The sequence below is a fragment of the Balaenoptera ricei genome, chromosome 11 (genome assembly GCF_028023285.1).
Source record: "Balaenoptera ricei isolate mBalRic1 chromosome 11, mBalRic1.hap2, whole genome shotgun sequence".
NCBI classification, from domain to species: Eukaryota; Metazoa; Chordata; class Mammalia; order Artiodactyla; family Balaenopteridae; genus Balaenoptera; species Balaenoptera ricei.
In genome coordinates, this window is record NC_082649.1 from 100083307 (window position 1) to 100105756 (window position 22450).

The following is a 22450-nucleotide window of genomic DNA, read 5'->3' on the forward strand; positions in this document are numbered from 1 at the left end:
TGCAGAAAAAGCTTTTGACAAAATTCAACACCCATTTATGATAAAAACTCTCCAGAAAGTGGGCACAGAGGTACCTACCTCAACATAATAAAGCCCATCTATGACAAACCCACAGCAAACATCATTCTCAATGGTGAGAAACTGAAAGCATTTCCTCTAAGATCAGGAACAAGACAAGCATGTCCACTCTCACCACTATTATTCAACATAGTTTTGGAAGTCCTAGCCACGGCAATCAGAGAAGAAAAAGAAATAAAAGGAATACAAATTGGAAAAGAAGAAGTAAAACTGTCACTGTTTGCAGATGACATACTATACATACAGAATCTTAAAGATGCCACCAGAAAACTACTAGAGCTAATCAATGAATTTGGTAAGGTTGCAGGATACAAAATTAATGCACAGAAATCTCTTGCATTCCTAGACACTAATGATGAAAAATCTGAAAGAGAAATTAGGGAAACACTCCCATTTACCATTGGAACAAAAAGAATAAAATACCGAGGAATAAACCTACCTAGGGAGACAAAAAACCTGTACTCAGAAAACTATAAGACACTGATGAAAGAAATTAAAGATGATACAAGCAGATGGAGAGATATACCCCATGTTCTTGGATTGGAAGAATCAATATTGTGAAAATGACTATACTACGCAAAGCAATCTACAGATTCAATGCAATCCCTATCAAATTACCAATGGCATTTTTTACAGAACTAGAACAAAAAATCTTAAAATTTGTATGGAGACACAACAGACCCTGAAATAGCCAAAGCAGTCTTGAGGGAAAAAAACGGAGCAGGAGGAATCAGGCTTCCTGACTTCAGACTATACTACAAAGCTACAGTAATCAAGGCAATATGGTACGGGCACAAGAACAGAAATACAGATCAATGGAACAGGATAGAAAGCCCAGAGATAAACCCACGCACCTATGGTCAACTAATCTATGACAAAGGAGGCAAGGATATGCAATGGAGAAAAGACAGTCTCTTCAATAAGTGGTGCTGGGAAAACTGGACAGCTACATGTAAAAGAATGAAATTAGAACACTCCTTAACACCATACACAAAAATAAACTCAAAATGGATTAGAGACCTAAATGTAAGACCGGACACTTTAAAACTCTCAGAGGAAAACATAGGAAGAATGCTCTTTGACATAAATCACAGCAAGATCTTTTTGGATCCACCTCCTAGAGTAATGGAAGTAAAAACAAAAATAAACAAATGGGACCTAATGAAACTTAAAAGCTTTTGCACAGTAAAGGAAACTACAAACAAGATGAAAAGACAACCCTCAGAATGGGAGAGAATATTTGCAAAGGAATCAATGGACAAAGGATTAATCTCCAAAATATATAAACAGCTCATGCAGTTCAATATTAAAAAAACAAACAATCCAATCAAAAAATGGGCAGAAGACCTAAATAGACATTTCTCTAAAGAAGACATAGAGATGGCTAAGAAGCACATGAAAAGCTGCTTAACATCACTAATTATTAGAGAAATGCAAATCAAAACTACAGTGAGGTATCACCTCACACCAGTGAGAATGGGCATCATCAGAAAATCTACAAACAACAAATGCTGGAGAGGGTGTGGAGAAAAGCGAACCCTCTTGCACTGTTGGTGGGAATGTAAATTGATATAGCCACTATGGAGAACAGTATGGAGGTTCCTTAAAAAACTAAAAATAGAATTACTATATGACCCAGCAATCCCACTACTGGGCATATACCTAGAGAAAACCATAATTCAAAAAGACACATGCACCCCAATGTTCATTTCGGCACTATTTACAATAGCTAGGACATGGAAGCAACCTAAATGCCCATCGACAGACGAATGGATAAAGAAGATGTGGTACATATATACAATGGAATATTACTCAGCCATAAAAAGGGAACAAAATGGGGTCATTTGTAGAGACATGGATGGATCCAGAGACTGTCATACAGAGTGAAGTAAGTCAGAAAGAGAAAAACAAATATTGTATATTAACGCATATATGTGGAACCTAGAAAAATGGTACAGATGAACCGGTCTGCAGGGCAGAAATTGAAACACAGATGTAGACAACAAACGTATGGACCTCAAGAAGGGAATGCGGTGGGAGGTGGTGGTGGTGGTGTGATGAATTGGGAGATTGGGATTGACATGTATACACTAGTATGTATAAAATGGATAACTAATGAGAACCTGCTGTATAAAAAAATAAATAAAATTCAAAAAAAAAAGACACTGTGCTAAGTGAAACAAGCCAGTCAGAAAAAACAAATTCCTTATAATTCTACTTACAGGAGGTCCCTACAGTAGTCCATTCATAGAGACAGAGAGCAAAATGGGGGTTGCTAGGGGCTGGGGGAGGGGGAATGGGGAGGTGCTGTTTGAAGAGCACGGAATTTCAGTTTGGGATGAAGAGTTCTGGGTTGATGACAGTGATGACTGCAGAATAACGTGGATGTATCAATACTTAACACTACAGAACTGTACACTTAAAAAAAGTTAAGATGGTAAACTTTGTTATATGTATTTTACATATAACTAAACGTTACCATGAAGATGAGGTTGTCAAATGGTCAGGGTGATGGACGGCCAGGGTGGTGGCTTTGGATTTACCTTGGGTCTAATTATTGGCTATGCCACCGAACAGCTTCATGACCCCTATGCAAGTCAAATCTCCGTCACCCTCTCCATCTGTATAAGGGGGATATACAACCCCTCGGGGTTGGGTGGGGGGGTCGTAAGAATTAATGATGTAAATAAGAGACATGCTCAAAACAGTCTTCATTCAGGTTCCTCCCAACCCTGCCATTAGATGGAAGATTCAACTGTGCCCTCTACTGGACAAACTAAAGACAAACAGGGGCCTGTGTGCCATGTCATGGAAATAGGGTGTATGTACCTTATTATCTCCGCCTGAGACAGCCAGGATGTTGGCTGTGATGGACCAGCTCACATGCCATACAACATCATTGAACTTGTGCAGCAGTTTGGGGGACCACGCATTGCCCGAGGCATCATCACAGGTCCAAATGAACACTCGACCATCCTGGGAAAAGACAGGCTAGAGTCAGGAGATGGGGGCAGCAATCCTGCCCTAGTGATATCCTCTCAATCTGGAGCTATATTGGACTTTTGCAGGAATAGGGTGGGGGATTCAGGGCAAAGCACAGCCAAGGACCTCCTCGGTGTTCACAGCTTTGAGGACTAATTTCCAGCCCAGCACCCTTGCTTTTATCCCTTTACCCCAGGAACACACTTCAAATTGGTCAGGAGTCTCCCAGGTTCCTTTCCTCGTACTGGTTTCACTGTCCGCACTGCTAATTCTCAAATTTTCTCTGGGGCTTTCCTCATGTCTGCCAAGTCACTTCATTGTTTTGGCTCCCTCTGGCGCTGTACTTTCTCAACTGAATGGGTATAGCTGCCTAAAAGCCAAGCTCAGAGAATGAGATGGGACCAAGAAACAAAACAAAACACACACACACACACCCCCCAAACCAAACCGAACTAAAACAGAACAAACAGAATTACCTTTTACATCATTTAAGCCTGTTCTACTTGGTCCTCTCAAATTTAGGACCAAGTACAAGAGGCTCAAATGACGTAAAAGGCCAGGCTTAACTCTCATCTTGAGTGGTAGCATATAATTAAAGGCTTATCCTTGGTCTTACTTCTGTTATCTGTCTGAGAATAGTGAGTAGGTAGACGAGCCCAAGGTCTTACAATTTCCCATTGTTCCTGGTCCTTGCTTGGGAACACTTTCAGAATGATGCCTGGGTACCTCCATTCCCTATCCACAAAAGGGTCAGGAGGGGAAACTAGTCCTGAATTTGGTCTTGCTCTTGGCTCAGTGGAAGAAAGCCACTGTGGCTTCTGACCAAGGCTTCACTCGTGATGGCTGGGCTCCAGGTGCTCCCTTATTTACAGTGGTCTACAGTTGCCTGTCTCCTGCCCTTCCCCTTGAAGGATTTCCCCCAGGGGAACTGTAAGGGCTGATGGGACTTCCTGAGATTAACTAACACAGGATGCTTGCACAGGTCTGAGCTGACCTGGGAGCAGCTGGCGATTGTGCTGGTGGGCAGGCCGATGGAGGGGGCCCAGGCCACATCTCGAACCCAGTCACTGTGTGCTTCCAACTTCTGCTCTTCCTTCCACTGGCCGTCCTCTTCCTCCCTAACAGGGGAGATGGTGGGGAGAATTCAGCAGGCAGCAGCCCAGGTGCCATTCCCACACCTCCATTCCTCCCCCACCCCACAGGCTCCACAGGGGTGGAGAAGCTATTGCACCTTTCTGATAAACATTTGTTGAACCTACAGAATTTTATTCAGTTCACCAGCTATGAAGAAGCCCTCCAGGAAATGCTCTCTGTTCCTCCACAGCCAGCAAGTCGGCTCTAGCAGTTGTGAATTAGGAAGAGTCCAAGCTCCTGAGTAAAGGGCAAGTTTTTTTTTTTTTAAAAAAGGATGTCCTCTGAGAGATTGAAGACAGTATTCTATGGGCAGAAGGGAAAAAGACAGGTGATCCAGTTTCTGGTGAACTGAGGCTGAGTCATGGTAGGGTAGAAGGTGAGAAGTGTCCCCTTGAGAAGTTCACCAACCCCACTTACTTCCACAGTTTGATGAGGTTGTCACAACCGCCTGATGCAAACTTCTTGATGTAGTTGGGCTTCTGCCCAGATGGCTGGTCTATGAGGCTTCCAGGTACGACAGCAGGGGCCCAGCTGACGGCATTGCAGCCAATCTGTAAGGAGGGGGAAGGGGGACTTGTGGTGACTCTGCCCCTTTGCCTGGCAAAAGGATACTGCTTCTGCAGACCCAACGCTGATGTTTATTCCCTCTCCAATTCTCAGGACTGGATTATGCAGGGCAGCTGTTTTAATGAACTAAGGATTAGCCACCCAGAACTCTTCTTCAAGGATTCCTAACAGTGCATGTATTTTTCAGCAACAGGTATTTAAAGAAGGAATTAGGGAATCTCAGGAATTTAACAAACAGAACATTTTCCAAACATATGAAGGGAGGGCACAGATTCAGAAAACCACACAAAGTAAATATATGGATTAATGAATTACTCTAAAGCACTCTTGTAATCACTCCCAGGTCAAGAAATAAAACTACCATTTACCCAAGAAGCCCTATCATTTATGTCCTACCTGAATCATAGCCCCTCTGTTCCCCTGTAAGTAACCATTATTCTGATTTCTAATGTCTATTTTTTAGCTTTGTCACCCAAATGTGCATCCCTAGGCACTAGTTTAGTTTTGCCATTTAAAATTTTGTTTAAATTGCAATATTCTCTTTTTTATTGAAATACAGTTGATTTGCAATACCATGTTAGTTTCAGGTGTATAGCAAAGTAATTGAGTTATACATATACATTCTTTTTCAGATTCTTGTCCATTATAGGTTATAACAAGATATTGAATAGAGTTCCCTGTGCTATACAGTAAATCCTTGTTGGTTATCTATTTTATATACAATAGTATGTGTCTGTTAATCCCAAACTCCTAATTTATCCTCCTCCCTTTCCCCTTTGGTAACCACAAGTTGTTTTCTTTTTTTTTTTTTTTTGGCCACGCCATGCGGCATGCAGGATCTTAGTTCCCTAACCAGGGATCGAACCTGTGCCCTCTGTATTGGGAGCACAGAGTCTTAACCACTGGACCACCAGGGAAGTCCCATAAATTTGTTTTCTATGTCTGTGAGTCTATTTCTGTTTTGTATCATTTTTTTAAGATTCCACATATAAGAGATATCATATGACATCTGTCTTTCTCTGTCTGACTTACTTCATTTGTATGATAATCTCTAGGTCCATCCATGTTGCTACAAATGGCATTATTTCGTTCTTTTAATGGCTGAGTAATATTCCGTTGTAAATATGTACACCACATCTTCTTTACCCATTCGTCTGTTGATGGACACTTAGGTTGTTTCCATGTCTTGGCTATTGTAAACAGTGCTGCTATGAACATTGCGGTGCATGTATGTTTTGGAATTAGAGTTTTCGTTTTGTCTGGATATATGCCCAGTAGTGGGATTGCTGGGTCGTATGGTTGCTCTATTTTTAGTTTTTTAAGGAATCTCCATACTGTTCTCCATAGTGGCTGCATCAATTTACGCTCCCACCAGCAGTGCAGGACGGTTCCCTTTTCTCCACACTCTCTCTCCATTTATTATTTGTAGGCTTTTTGATGATGGTTATTCTGACCAGTGTGAGTAAACATTTTTTTGATGTTTCTTGCATCTTCTAATTTATAGATTCCCCTTCTGATCTTACTGGATCAGACTCAGGTTTCTTCCCTTTGCCAAGACTACAGGTGGTGGTGTATTCCTTCATCAGGAGGCACATGATGTCAGACTGTCTCTCTTTTTATGTTATTATCACCTGTCAATAGTTTATGCCTTTCTCAATTCACTGGGCATTACAAAATGGTGACACTGTCATTCTATTCATTTCTTTGTCATTTATTACATGGAATACTCTAGACAGGGGCAATTTCACTCATTAATATTTGCTTCCCCAGGGGTACAGATCAGATAAGAAAGGCAAGATAAATGCTTGATTCTTTCTGAACTAGTTCCCTGTCATTCTCCAAAGATGACTGATTCTCTTTTAAATATCAGGATGAACTCATGGATTTAAGCATATTTGACGGGTTTCAGTTCACTGCCATTATTCTAATTTTTTACACTCAAACTGCCCATCTTTGGCAGTGTGAGCCTGTTCAAGTTGGCTCCTTTGACATAACCCTAGTATGTCAAAAAGTATGTCACTGATCATTTCTATCTGGTACGACAAGATGTTTGTATTCTTCCTGCCTGAGACCTGGGATCAGCCATTTCCTCAAGAGCTCTGGTTTCTTTTAGTGAGGAACTGTATTTAAAGTGTATTTCTGGTGCTAGGGATGTTCACTGGTACATAATTATTTATTTCATTTAACACATAGCAGAATAGTCTCAGAATAATATTGTCAATATGATTACTAATAACATTAAAAGAAGTGTTTGCAATGCTCTCCCCATCGCCCCCCCCCCCGTTTTTTGGGGGGGTGTTTTCGTGTGAATGGTATCAGCTGCTTGTGCTGCACACCGTTTTTTTTAACAGTTGTACTCTATCTTAGCAGAGCACACGATCAGGACCTTGTTCAGTCTTAGTTCTTTACAATTAACTGTATATTTATATGGATGTCTTTCTAGTCATTTTTGTTGTCTAAAACTTATTCTTTAGTAGACACCTCAGGCAGGGCTCATGGAAACAAGAGTCCTTGAGTTCTTGCATACTGGAAACAGTTTGCATTCTTTACACTCCAAATTTTAAAGAAATATCTAATTGACATTAACAGAACATAAAGTGCACAAGTTGATGAACTTTGACATCAGTATACTCTGTAAAACCATCACTACAATCAAGATAACAAATGAATCTCAAAGTGATGAAAGAAAAAAAAAAACTTCCAACCAAGAATACTCTACCTGGCAAAGTTACTGTTCAGAATTAAAGGAAAGATAGTTTTCCAGATAAGCAAAAGCTAAAGGAGTTCACCACCACTAAACTGGCCTTACAAGAAATGTTAAAGGGACTTCTTTAAGCTGAAAAGAAAGGGTGCTAATTAGTAACAAGAAAACATATGAAAGTATAAATCTTCCATATGTTTTATACTCATAAGGTAAATATATATTAAAGGCAGTGGATTAATTGCTTATGAAGCTATTATGAGGGTTAAAAAAAATTAAAACTGTAACTACAGTAATTAAAGATACACAAGATAAAAAGATGATAATGTGACATCAAAACATAAAAGGTGGGTGGGGGAGGGTAAAAATGTAGAGCTTTAGGGACTTCCCTAGTGGTACAGTGGGTAAGACTCTGCACTCCCAATGCAGGGGGCCCGGGTTTGTTCCCTGGTCAGGGAACTAGATCCCACATGCATGCCACAACTAAGAGGTCCGCATGCTGCAACTAAGAGTCTGCATGCTACAACCAAGAAGTCTGCATGCTGCAATGAAGACCTGGCATGATGAAAATAAATAAATAGGTAAATAAATAAATAAAAAATAGCTACCTGGCTCTTTGGTGGTGCTAATGGAGGACTCTGGGAGGGCTCACGCCAGGGAGTACTTCCCAGAACTGCTGCCAGTGTCCTTGTACTCAGTGAGCCACAGCCACCCCCCACCTCTGCAGGAGACCCTCCAACACTAGCAGATTCCATATATATGTGTTAGCATACAGGGCCCAATCACACTTGGGTAAGAACCACTTGGCCTATTTCACAGCTTCCATGGACCCCTGATTGCTGCTTGAGGAGAACTGCCCTGTGGATTTGACTGACCAACGACTGTGATATAAGCAGATGGACATTTAGATTAAGATTTTTTTCTACTAAGAATATTCCCGAGAGCCTCCCATCAAGCCTCTTAGATAGCCTCAACCACCAGAGAGCAGAAAGCAGAAGCAAGAAAAACTACAATCCTGCAGCCTGTGGACCAAAAACCACATTCACAGAAAGATAGACAAGATGAAAAGGCAGAAGGCTATATACCAGATGAAGGAACAAGATAAAACCCCAGAAAAACAACTAAATGAAGTGGAGATAGGCAACCTTCCAGAAAAAGAATTCAGAATAATGATAGTGAAGATGATCCAAGACCTCAGAATAAGAAAGGAGGCAAAGATCGAGAAGATGCAAGAAATGTTTAACAAAGACCTAGAAGAATTAAAGAACAAAGAGATGAACAATACAATAACTGAAATGAAAACTACACTAGAAGGAATCAATAGCAGAATAACTGAGTCAGAAGAACTGATAAGTGACCTGGAAGACAGAATGGTGGAATTCACTGCTGCAGAACAGACTAAAGAAAAAAGAACGAAAAGAAATGAAGACAGCCTAAGAGACCTCTGGGACAACATTAAACACAACAACATTCGCATTATAGGGTTCCAGAAGGAGAAGAGAGAGAGAAAGGACCAGAGAAAATATTTGAAGAGATTATAGTGGAAAACTTCCCTAACATGGGAAAGGAAATAGCCACCCAAGTCCAGGAAGCGCAGAGAGTCCCATACAGGATAAACCCAAGGAGAAAAACGTCGAGACACATAGTAATCAAATTGGCAAAAATTAAAGACAAAGAAAAATTATTGAAAGCAGCAAGGGAAAAACAACAAATAACATACAAGGGAACTCCCATAAGGTTAACAGCTGATTTCTCAGCAGAAACGCTACAAGCCAGAAGGGAGTGGCATGATATACTTAAAGTGATGAAAGGGAAGAACCTACAACCAAGATTACTCTACCCGGCAAGGATCTCATTTAGATTCGATGGAGAAATCAAAAGCTTTACAGACAAGCAAAAGCTAAGAGAATTCAGCACCACCAAACCAGCTCTACAGCAAATGCTAAAGGAACTTCTCTAAGTGAGAAACACAGGAGAAGAAAAGGACCTACAAAAACAAACCGACAACAATTAAGAAAATGATAATAGGAACATATGTATCGATAATTATCTTAAACGTGAAAGGATTAAATGCTCCAACTAAAAGACACAGGCTTGCTGAATGGATACAAAAACAAGACCCATATATATGTTGTCTACAAGAGACCCACTTCAGACCTAGGGACACATACAGACTGAAAGTGAGGGGATGGAAAAAGATATTCCATGCAAATGGAAATCAAAAGAAAGCTGGAGTAGCAATACTCATATCAGATAAAACAGACTTTAAAATAAAGAATGTTACAAGAGACAAGGAAGGACACTACATAATGATCAGGGGATCAATCCAAGAAAAAGATATACAATTATAAATATATATGCACCCAACATAGGAGAACCTCAATACATAAGGCAACTGATAACAGCTATAAAAGAGGAAATCGACAATAACACAATAATAGTGGGGGACTTTAACACCTCACTTACACCAATAGACAGATCATCCAAAATGAAAATAAATAAGGAAACAGAAGCTTTAAATGACACAATAGACCAGATAGATTTAATTGATATTTATAGGATATTCCATCCCAAAACAGCAGATTACACGTTCTTCTGAAGTGCGCACAGAACATTCTCCAGGATAGATCACATCTTGGGTCACAAATCAAGCCTCAGTAAATTTAAGAAAATTGAAATCCTATCAAGCACCTTTTCTGACCACAACACTATGATATTAGAAATGAATTACAGGGAAAAAAACGTAAAAAACACAAACACATGGAGGCTAAACAATACGTTACTGAATAACCAGGAGATCACTGAAGAAATCAAAGAGGAAATCAAAAAATACCTAGAGACAAACGGCAATGAAAACACGACGATCCAAAACCTATGGGATGCAGCAAAAGCAGTTCTCAGAGGGAAGTTTATAGCTATAAAAGCCTACCTAAAGAAACAAGGAAAATCTCAAGTAAACAATCTAACCTTACACCTAAAGGAACTAGAGAAAGAAGAACAAACAAAACCCAAAGTTAGCAGAAGGGAAGAAATCATAAAGATCAGAGCAGAAATAAATGAAATAGAAACAAAGAAAACAATAGCAAAGATCAATAAAACTAAAAGCTGGTTCTTTGAGAAGATAAACAAAATTGATACACCTTTAGCCAGACTCATCAAGAAAAAGAGGGAGAGGACTCAAATCAATAAAATTAGAAATGAAAAAGGAGAAGTTACAACAGACACCGCAGAAATACAAAGCATCCTAAGAGACTACTACAAGCAACTCTATGCCAATAAAATAGACAACCTGGAAGAAATGGACAAATTCTTAGAAAGGTATAACCTTCCAAGACTGAACCAGGAAGAAACAGAAAATATGAACAGACCAATCACAAGTAATGAAATTGAAACTGTGATTAAAAATCTTCCAACAAACAAAAGTCCAGGACCAGATGGCTTCACAGGTGAATTCTATCAAACATTTAGAGAAGAGCTAACACCCATCCTTCTCAAACTCTTCCAAAAAATTGCAGAGGAAGGAACCCTCCCAAACTCATTCTATGAGGCCACCATCACCCTGATACCAAAACCAGACAAAGATACTACAAAAAAAGAAAATTACAGACCAATATCACTGATGAATATAGATGCAAAAATCCTCAACAAAATACTAGCAAACAGAATCCAACAACACATTAAAAGGATCATACACCACGATCAAGTGGGATTTATCCCAGGGATGCAAGGATTCTTCAATACATGCAAATCAATCAATGTGAGACACCATATTAACAAATTGAAGAAGAAAAACCATATGATCATCTCAATAGATGCAGAAAAAGCTTTTGACAAAATTCAACACCCATTTCTGATAAAAACTCTCCAGAAAGTGGGCATAGAGGGAACCTACCTCAACATAATAAAGCCCATCTACGACAAACCCACAGCAAACATCATTCTCAATGGCGAGAAACTGAATGCATTTCCTCTAAGATCAGGAACGAGACAAGGATGTCCACTCTCACCACTATTATTCAATGTAGTTTTGGAAGTCCTAGCTACGGCAATCAGAGAAGAAAAAGAAATAAAAGGAATACAAATTGGAAAAGAAGAAGTAAAACTGTCACTGTTTGCAGATGACATGATACTATACGTACAGAATCCTAAAAATGCCACCAGAAAACTACTAGAGCTAATCAATGAATTTGGTAAAGTTGCAGGATACAAAATTAATGCACAGAAATCTCTTGCATTCCTAGACACTAACAATGCAAGATCAGAAAGAGAAATTAAGGAAACAATCCCATTCACCACTGCAACAAAAAGAATAAAGTACCTAGGAATAAACCTACCTAAGGAGGTAAAAGACCTGTACTCAGAAAACTATAAGACACTGATGAAAGAAATCAAAGATGACACAAACAGATGGACAGATACACCATGTTCTTGGATTGGAAGAATCAATACTGTGAAACTGACTATACTACCCAAAGCAATCTACACATTCAATGCAATCCCTATCAAATCACCAATGGCATTTTTTACGGAACTAGAACAAATCATCTTAAAATTTGTATGGAGACACAAAAGACCCCGAATAGCCAAAGCAGTCTTGAGGGAAAAAAACAGAGCTGGAGGAATCAGACTCCCTGACTTCAGACTATACTACAAAGCTACAGTAATGAAGACAATATGGTACTGGCACAAAAACAGAAATATAGATCAATGGAACAGGATAGAAAGCCCAGAGATAAACCCACGCACCTATGGTCAACTAATCTATGACAAAGGAGGCAAAGATATACAATGGAGAAAAGACAGTCTCTTCAATAAGTGGTGCTGGGAAAACTGGACAGCTACATGTAAAAGAATGAAATTAGAATACTCCCTAACACCATACACAAAAATAAACTCAAAATGGATTTGAGACCTAAATGTAAGACCGGACACTATAAAACTCTTAGAAGAAAACATAGGAAGAACACTCTTTGACATAAATCACAGCAAGATCTTTTTGGATCCACCTCTTAGAGTAATGGAAATAAAAACAAAAATAAACAAATGGGACCTAATGAAACTTCAAAGCTTTTGCAAAGCAAAGGAAACCATAAACAAGACGAAAAGACAACCCTCAGAATGGGAGAAAATATTTGCAAACGAATCAACAGACAAAGGATTAATCTCCAAAATATATAAACAGCTCATTCAGCTCAATATTAAAGAAACAAAGAACCCAATCCAAAAATGGGCAGAAGACCTAAATAGACATTTCTCCAAAGAAGACATACAGATGGCCAAGAAGCATGTGAAAAGATGCTCAACATCACTAATTATTATAGAAATGTGAATCAAAACTATAATGAGGTATCACCTCACACCAGTTAGAATGGGCATCATCAGAAAATCTACAAACAACAAATGCTGGAGAGGGTGTGGAGAAAAGGGAACCCTCTTGCACTGTTGGTGGGAATGTAAATTGATACAGCCACTAAGGAGAACAATATGGAGGTTCCTTAAAAAACTAAAAATAGAATTACCATATGACCCAGCAATCCCACTACTGGGCATATCCCCAGAGAAAACCATAATTCAAAAAGACACATGCACCCCAATGTTCACTGCAGCACTATTTACAATAGCCAGGTCATGGAAGCAACCTAAATGCCCATCGACAGATGAATGGATAAAGAAGTTGTGGTACATATATACAATGGAATATTACTCAGCTACAAAAAGGAACGAAATTGAGTCATTTGTTGAGACGTGGATGGATCTAGAGACTGTCATACGGAGTGAAGTAAGTCAGAAAGAGAAAAAGAAATATCGTATATTAATGCATGTATATGGAACCTAGGAAAATGGCACAGATGAACCAGTTTGCAGGGCAGAAGTTGAGACACAGATGTAGAGAACAAACGTATGGACACCAAGGGGGGAAAACTGCGGTGGGGTGGGGACGGTGGTGTGCTAAATTGGGCGATTGGGATTGACATGTATACAGTGATGTGTATAAAATTGATGACTGATTAAAAAATAAATAAATAAATAAATAAAATATATATCTTTTTAAAAAATGTAGAGCTTTAGAATGGGTTCAAACTTAAGTTGTAATCAACTTAAAATAGACTATTAATATGGATTGTTATATATGTAAACTTCATTGTAAGGACAAAGGAAAAACCTATAGTAGATACACAAAAGATAATGAGAAAGGAATGTAAGCGTACCATTAAAGGTCATCAAACCACAAAGGAAGAGAGCAAAAGAACTATAAAAAGCCAGAAAAAACCAAAATGGCAATAAGTACATACCTATCAATAATTACTTTAAATGTAAATGGACTAAATTCTCCAATCAAAAGACATCATAGAGTCACTGACTGGATTTAAAAAACAAGAACCATCTGTATGCTGCCTATAAGAGACTCACTTCAAATTTAAGGACACACACAGACTGAAAAAAGAAGGGATGGAAAAAGATATTCCGTGCAAATGGAAACCAAAAAAGCTGGGGTAGCTATACTTATATCAGACAAAATAGACTTTAATACAGGGATTGTAATAAGAGACAAAGAAGGGCATTAGATAATGATAAAGGAATCAATTCAACAAGAGGATGTAACATTTGTAAACATTTATGCACTCAACACAGGAAAACCAAAATATATAAAGCAAATACTAACAGACTTAAAAGGAGATATAGGCAGCAATATCATAATAGTAGGGTTATGTCAATGGATAGATCATCTAGACAGAAAATAGCCTTAAAGGACACATTAGACCAGATGGACTTTACAGATATATAGAGAACGTTCCATTCAAAAGTAGCAGAATACAGGCATACCTCACTTTATTGTGTCTTGTTTCATTGCGCTTGATAGATACTGAGTTCTTCACAAACTGAAGGTTGTGGCAACCCTACGTCAAGGAAGTCAATTGGCATCATTTTTCCAACAGCATTTACTCACTGGCTGTCTGTGTGCCACATTTTGGTAATTCTCGTAATATTTCAAACTTATTCATTATTACATTTGCTTTGGTGACCTGTGATGAGTGATCTCTGATGTTACTGATGTAAAAAGATTATGACTTGCTAAAGGCTCAGATGATGGTTTTAGCTTTTTCACCTATAAAGCATTTTTAAATTAAAGTATGTACATTGTTTTAGACATGATGATATTACTGTACAGTCAGTAGACTAGTAGAGTTTAAACATAACTTTTATGTGCACTGGGAAATCAGAAAATTCATGTGACTCCCTTTATTGTGATATTCGCTTTATTGTGGTGGTCTGGAACTGAACCTGCACTATCTCCATGGTATGCCTGTATACTTTCTTCTCAAGTACACATGGAACATTATCCAGTATAGATCATATGTTAGGCCAAAAAAAGTCTTAATAAATTTAAGAAGACTGAAATCCTATCAAGCATCTTTTCTGACCACAATGATATGAAACTAGAAATCAATTACAAGAAGAAAACTGGAAAATCCACAAATATGTGTAGAATAAACAACATGTTACTGAACAACCAATGAGTTAACAAAGAAATCAAAAGAGTAATAGAAAAATACTTTCAGACAACTGAAAATGGAAATACAACACACCAAAATTTATGGGATGCAGTAAAAGTAGTTCTAAGAGGGAAGTTCATAGCAATAAATACCCACCTGAAGAAACAAACAGACAAACAAGGTCTCAAAAACACCCTAACTTTACATCTCAAGGAACCAGAAAAAGAATAACAAATGAAGCCCAGTTAGTGGAAGGAAGGAAACAACAAAAATCAGAGCAGAAATAAATGAAATACAGACTGATACCACAAAAATACAGAGGATCATCAGAGTCCACTATGAACAATAATATGCAAACAAATGACAACCTAGAAGTAATGGATAAATTCCTAGAAACACAGAACATTCCAAGACTGAATCATGAAGAAACAGAAAATCTAAACGGGCCAATAACTATGAACAAAGATGATAAAATCCTCAACAAAATACCAGCAAACCAAATTCAACAATACATTAAAAGGATCATAAACCATGATCAAATGAGATGTATTCCAGGGATGCAAGGTTGGTTTACCACCCACAAATCAATCCAGGTGATACACAACATTAACAAAATGAAGGATAAAAATCATAATTATCTCAATAGATGCAGAAAAAGCATTTGATTAAACTCAGCATCCATTTATGATAAAACTCTCAACGAAGTGGGTATAGAAGGTATGTACCTCAACATAATAGAGGCCATATATGACAAACCCATAGCTAACATCATACTCAATAGTGAAAAGCTGAAAGCTTTTCCTCTAAGATCAGGAACAGGACAAAGATGTCCATGCTTGCCACTTTTACTCATTAAAGTATTGGAAGTCCCAACCAGAGCAATCAAGCAAGAAAAAGAAATAAAAGCCATCCAAATTGGAAAGGAAAAAGTAAAACTGTCAGTATTTGGAGGTGACATGATATTATATATAGAACATCCTCAAGACTCCACCAAAAAAACTGTTAGAAATAATAAATGAATTTAATAAAGCTGCAGGAAACAAAATCAATGTACAAAAATCTCTTGCATTTCTATACACTAACAATGAACTATCAGAAAAGAAATTATGAAAACAATCCATTTACAATTGCATCAAAAAGAATAAAATACCTAGGAATAAATTTAACCAATGAGGGGAAAGACCTGTACACTGAGGACAATGATGAAAGAAATTAAAGACAACACAAATGAAAGATATCCGTGCACATGGATTGGAAGAAATAATATTGCTGAAGTGTCCATACTACCCAAAGCAATCTACAGATTCCATGCAATTTCTATCAAAATTCCAATGCCATTTTTCACAGAACAATCCTAAAATTTAAATTGTTTGTTTAGAACAAACAATCCTAAAACTTGTATGGAATCACAAAAGACCCCTTTATTAAAAAGATACAGTGATCAAACAGTATGGTATTGGCATTAAAAACAGACACATACTCTTTACAACACTGTTACTGGCTATCTACAATTTACTTGTCTACCTGATATTTTCTACCATCACTAAAATGTAAAAAAGAAAAACCAAAAACAAAAACAAAAAAACAAACAAAAAACCAACCAGACACATAGATCAATGGAACATAACAGAGAACCCAGAAATAAACCCATGCATATGTGGCCAGTTAATTTATGATAAAGGAGCCAAGAATATACAATGGGGAAAGGACAGTCTCTTCAACAGATAGTGTTGGGAAAACTTGACAGCCACAAACAAAAGAACAAAACTGGACCACTATCTTACACTGTACATAAAAATGAACTCAAAATGGGTTAAAGAATGTGAGACCTGAAGTCATAAAACTCCTAGAGGCAAACACAGGTGCTAAGCTCCTTGACATTGATCTTGGTGATGATTTTCTGGGCCTGACTCCAAAAGCAAAGGCAACGTAAGCAAAAATAAGGGGAACTACATCAAACAAAAAGCTTCTGTACAGCAAAATAAATCATCAACAAAGTGAAAAGGCAACCTACGGAATGGGAAAAAATATTTGTAAATCATGTATCTAATAAGGGGTCAATATCAAAAATATAAAAGAACTCATACAACTCAATAGTAAAACCAAATAATTCAACTTAAAAATGGCAGAGGATCTGAATATATGGTTTTCCCAAGAAGATACACAGATGGGTCAACAAGTACATAAAAAGATGCTCGACATCACTAATCATCAGGGAAATGCAAATCAAAACCACAATGAGATATCACCTCACATCTGTCAAGAATAGCTATTATCAAACAGCCAAGGAACAGCAAGTGTGGAGAAAAGGGAACCTCTTTGTGCACAGTTGGTGAGAATGTAAATTGGTGCAGCCACTATGGAAAACAGTACGGAGGGTCCTCAAAAAATGAAAAAGAGAACTATCTTATGACCCAGCAATTCCACTTCTGGCTACTTACACCAAAAAACAAACAAAAACCCAACAAAACCCCCTTAATTCAAAATATATCTGCACCCCCCACGCTCACTGCAGCATTATTTATAATAGCCAAGACATGCAAACAAGCTAAGTGTCCATCAATGGATGAATGGATAAATAGGTGGGGTGTGTACACACACACAGAGGAATATTATTCAGCCATAAAAAAGAATGAAATCTTACCATCTGCAACAACATGGATGGTCCTTGAGGGCATAATGCTAAGTGAAATAAGTCAGAAAGAAAAAATCAAAAACTGTATGATCTCACTTACGTGTGAAATTAATAAAAACCCCCAAGCTCATGGATACAAAGAACAGATTGGTGGTTTCCAGAGGTGGGGATGAGGGATGGGCAATATGGGTGAAAGAGGTCAAAAGGTACAACCTTTCAGTTATAACAGCCTATAGGCTCCAGTGCCGGGACGCTTCAGGCTAAACAACCAACAGGGTGGGAACACAGCCCCACCCATCAGCATACAGGCTGCCAAGTCTTCCTGAGCCCACAGCCGGCCCTGCCCACCAGAGGTACAAGACCCAGCTCCGTCCACCAGTCCCTCCCATCAAGAAGCCTGCAGAAGCCTCTCAGACCAGCCTCATCCACCAGAAGCAAGAAGAACTACAACCCTGCAGCCTGCAGAACAGAAAACGCAATCACAGAAAGTTAGACAAAATGAGATGGCAGAGGAATACGTCCCAGACAAAGGAACAAGATAAAACCCCAGAACAACAACTAAGTGAAGTGGAGATAGGCAATATACCCAAAAAAGAATTCAGAGTAATGACAGTAAAGATGATCCAAGATCTTGGAAAAAGAACGGAGGCACAGACTGAGAAGATACAAGAAATGTTTAATAAAGGGCTAGAAGATCTAAAGAACAAAGAGAGATGAAAAATACAATAACTGAAATGAAAAATACACTAGAAGGAATCAATAGCAGAATAAGTGAGGCAGAAGAACGCTTAAGTGAGCTGGAAGATGGAATGGTGGAAATCACTGCCACGGAACAGAATAAAGAAAAAAGAATGAAAAGAAATGAGGACAGTCTAAGAGACCTCTGCCACAACATTAGATGCACCAACTTCATATTATGGGAGTCCCAGAAGGAGAAGAGAGAGAGAAAGGACCTGAGAAAATATTTGAAGAGATAATAGCTGGAAACTTCCCTAACGTGGGAAAGGAAAGTCACCCAGGTGCAGGAAGTGCAGGGTCCTAGGCAGAATAAACCCAAGGAGGAACAGGCTGAGACACATAATAATCAAATTGACAAAAATTAAAGACAGAGAAAATATTACAAGCAACAAGGGAAAAAAAAAATAACACACAAGGGGAATTCCCATAAGGTTATCAGCTGATTTTTAAGCAGAAACCCTGCAGGCCAGAAGGGAGTGGCACAATATATTTAAAGTGATGAAGGGGAAGAACCTACAACCAAGAGTACTGTACCCAGCAAGGCTCTCATTCAGATTCGATGGAGAAATCACAAGCTTTACTGACAAGCAAAAGCTAAGAGATTTCAGCACCACCAGACAGCTTTGCAATAAATGCTAGAGGAACTTCTCTAGGCGCGGGAAAAAACGGCCACAACTAGAAACAGGAAAATTACGAATAGAAAAGCTCACCGGTAAAGGCAAACATACAGTAAAGGTAGGAAATCATCCAGGCACAAATATGACATCAAAACCAGCAATCATGAGAAGAGGAGAGGACAAATGCAGGAATGCATTTAAAATGAAAAGACCAGCAACTTAAAACAACCTTGTTTATATATAGACCGCTATATCAAAACCTCATGGTAACCACAAACTGAAAATCTACAATAGATACACACACAAAAAAGAAAACGGAATCCAAACGCAACACTAAAGTTAGTCATCAAATCACAAGAGAAAAACAAAAGAGGACGGGGAGAAAAAAGACCTACAAAAACAAATCCACAACAATTAGCAAAATGGCAGTAAGAACATACATATCAGTAATTACCTTAAACATAAGCGGATTAAATGCTCCAACCAAAAGACACAGACTGGCTGAATGGATACAAACTTTCAGTTATAAAATAAGTAAGTCATGGTGATGTGATGTACAGCTTGGCGACTAGTTAATACCTCAATAAAAAAAAGAAGTGATTAGTTAATACCTCAATAAAAAAAAGAAGTGATTAAAAAGATAATTATTGGTAAAAAAGAGAATGAACACATCTATCATCCCCAAGTTTCCTGGGATCCCTTTGCAATCCATCTCTGCCGCCCACACCCCCCAAGCTTAGCAACCATTGATCTGCTGTCACTACAGTTTGCTTTTCCATGCTATGAAATCACAGTATGAACTTTCTGTCTGATTTTTTTCCAGTCAGCATAATTATTTTAAAATTCATTTATCTTGTGTTTATCAATAGTCATTTCTTTTTATTGCTAGGTAGCATTTCTGTAGTATGGATATACCACAATTTGTTGACTCATTCACCTGTTCATACACATTTGGATTATTTCCAGGTTTTGGCTATTAAAGTTGCTATGAACTTTTGTATATAAGTCTTTGTGTGAACTTGAAAGTCAACTTTGCTAGTTATAAATCCTTGGCTCACACGTTCTTTCCTTGAGTATTGTAAATGTGTTCTCCATTTTCTCATGCACAGATCATTGCTGTTGAAAAGCCAGATAATCCAATTGTTTCCCTTGTAAGTTACATGGCTCCTTTAGCCTAGATGCCCAAAGGACTTTTTTTTTTTTTTCCTGGAAGGCCAGTAATTTCACTATACTTAGGTCTTTTTGCTGGTGATTCTGGGTTGGTAGTCTTAAGTATAGGGTATGCTCTATATGTAGTTTCAAATATTGTTTTAAATTTTAAGGTAGTTTTCTTGATCAGTTTTTAGTATTTGTTCTGTTTTCTTCTTCTGGACTCCTAATATTCACGTTTGATCTCTGCTTGTCTTCACTTTTTGTCAAGATCTTTTTATTTCTTCATTTTTTCTTTTTTTCCTTTTTCACACTATTTCTCCTACGGCATTATCTGTTGTGTTTATTTGCTCTGGTATTCCTTCTAGTTTAGTCTTTATTTATGAAATAATTTTTAATTTCTAACTCTTTCCTGAGTTCTGTCACCTCATTTCTTCGGAGTCTTTCTAATTTTGATTTATGCTATTTTTTTTTTGATTTATGCTATTTTTTAATGTCTTATGTCATTTAAAAAAAGTCTCTTAGCTTGACTGGAAATAGTGGGTGACAACTGGTTCTGTTTTTGTGGGCATGTCTTTCTTTCACTGCCTGTGAGAATGTTATTCTGCATATTCATTTTTTCTTAAAGGAAAAAACTTTCGAGATTTCACCTCAAATACTTTTTTGTTATTTTTAAGTGAAATTAGTCTTCCTGATCAAATGAGGTTCAGGAGAGCCTTTCTAAGTCCAGAAGTGTCTGTTTTTGTGTAGTGGTAACAAATGTGACCGCTTGCTTCTGGGATTTCCTGGCTCTGTTCCTCTCCCCCACTTTGGTCTACATCCTCTCTTTCCTTTCAGTGTGTGTCCCTCTCTGGCTCTGTGTCCCTCTGCTCACGAGGGGCACTATTGTGGAAGCAAGCCCAGTGGCTCATGAGGGTCCGATTTCCCCAAGTCCCTTTAGTCTTTCTTTTGGTGGGCTCCCTGCACTCACCTGGTATGAGGTCCTGCAACCCCCAGGCCCCATGTCAGTTCTCCAAAGAAGAGATACAAATAGCCAATAAGCACATGAAAAGATGCCCAACACCATTAGTCATTGGAGAAATGCAAATCCAAACCATGATGAGGTACTACTTCACACTCACTTGGATGGCTATCATCAAAAAGAAGACAACAAGTGTTGGCAAGGATGTGGCGAAACTGAAATCCTCATACACTGCTGGCAGGAATGTAAAATGGTGCAGTTAATTTGGATAACAGTTAGCAGTACTTCAAAACGTTAAACACAGAGATTCCATGACTTGGCAATTCTACTCCCAAGTAGTTACCCAAGAAAGTTAAAAACACAAAAACGGACACACAAACGTTTGTAGGAGCATTATTCATAATAGCTAAAAATGATCACTAACTGATGAATGGCAAAATAAAATGTGTGTATTCACACAATGGAATATTATTCAGCCATAAAAAGGAATGAAGCACCGATACATGCTATGATATGGATGAACCTTGAAAACATGCGACGTGAAAGAAGTCAGTCACAAAAGACCACATACTGTATAATTCCATTTACAGGAAATGTCCAGAATAGGCAAATCCATAGAGACAGAAGGCAGATTAGCGTTGCTTGGGGCTAGGGGTAGGGTGGGGTGGACAGTAACTGCTAATGGGGTTTCTTTTTGGGTGATGAAAAAGATCTGGATATTAGCAGTGAGAGCTGTACAACTTCGTGAGTATATTAAAAACTACAGAACTGTATACTTCTAAGAAAGGGTGAATTTTATGATATGTGAATTTTATCTTAATTAAAAAAAAAAGTTACAGACAAAAGTACAAAATTCCTGTTCTCAAACAGCTGCTGTTCACCAACCGGCCAGCTATGCTTTCCAGTGAACACCTGTTGGCTCTTCTGGGGGTACTCCTCAGGTGTGCTGGAAGGCATCGCATTACTTCTTCCTCCTGCTCGGACGCCAATACCTCGCAGTCTTGCGGTTGTCAGTGGTCCATTGCTCTCTGCTTGTATTTTGGAGTTTGTGGAAATACCTTGCTACCCAGTTTTGTTGTTAACTGTTGTTCAGGAGGTTTTGGTTTTGCTACCTAGTTGCTCTGCTGGTTTCTATGCAAAGATTGGAAAAGACTCAAGCACTATGTTGCCATTCCCCACCATCTTCCCAGAAGCCTCTCAGCCTATTCAGTTTTGCAAGTTATTCAGCAGATGGGGATCACAGGGTCCCAAGTAACAAGACCCTGAGACAGGCTCCTGGGGCCTTGAAGGCTGGGCAGGCTGTGGACCCCCTGAATTTGAGAACTGCAAAAGTACAGTGTCAAACTTGGGGCTGCTGACTTCCATCTGGGTAGTTTTCAGAAGTGCTGGGGC

General features: G+C 38.5%; 1 protein-coding gene across 1 annotated transcript in view; it reads right to left on the reverse strand.

Moving 5' to 3' along the window:
* SEC13 (SEC13 homolog, nuclear pore and COPII coat complex component) overlaps positions 1-22450 on the reverse strand; it is a 50152-nt gene that overhangs the window by 12138 nt on the left and 15564 nt on the right. Inside the window, exons 6-8 of the mRNA XM_059940369.1 lie at positions 4612-4745; positions 4055-4178; positions 2908-3054 (exon numbers count right to left, since the gene is read on the reverse strand). Coding sequence (XP_059796352.1) covers positions 2908-3054; positions 4055-4178; positions 4612-4745 — 405 coding nt within the window. The remainder of the gene's footprint in view (positions 1-2907; positions 3055-4054; positions 4179-4611; positions 4746-22450) is intronic.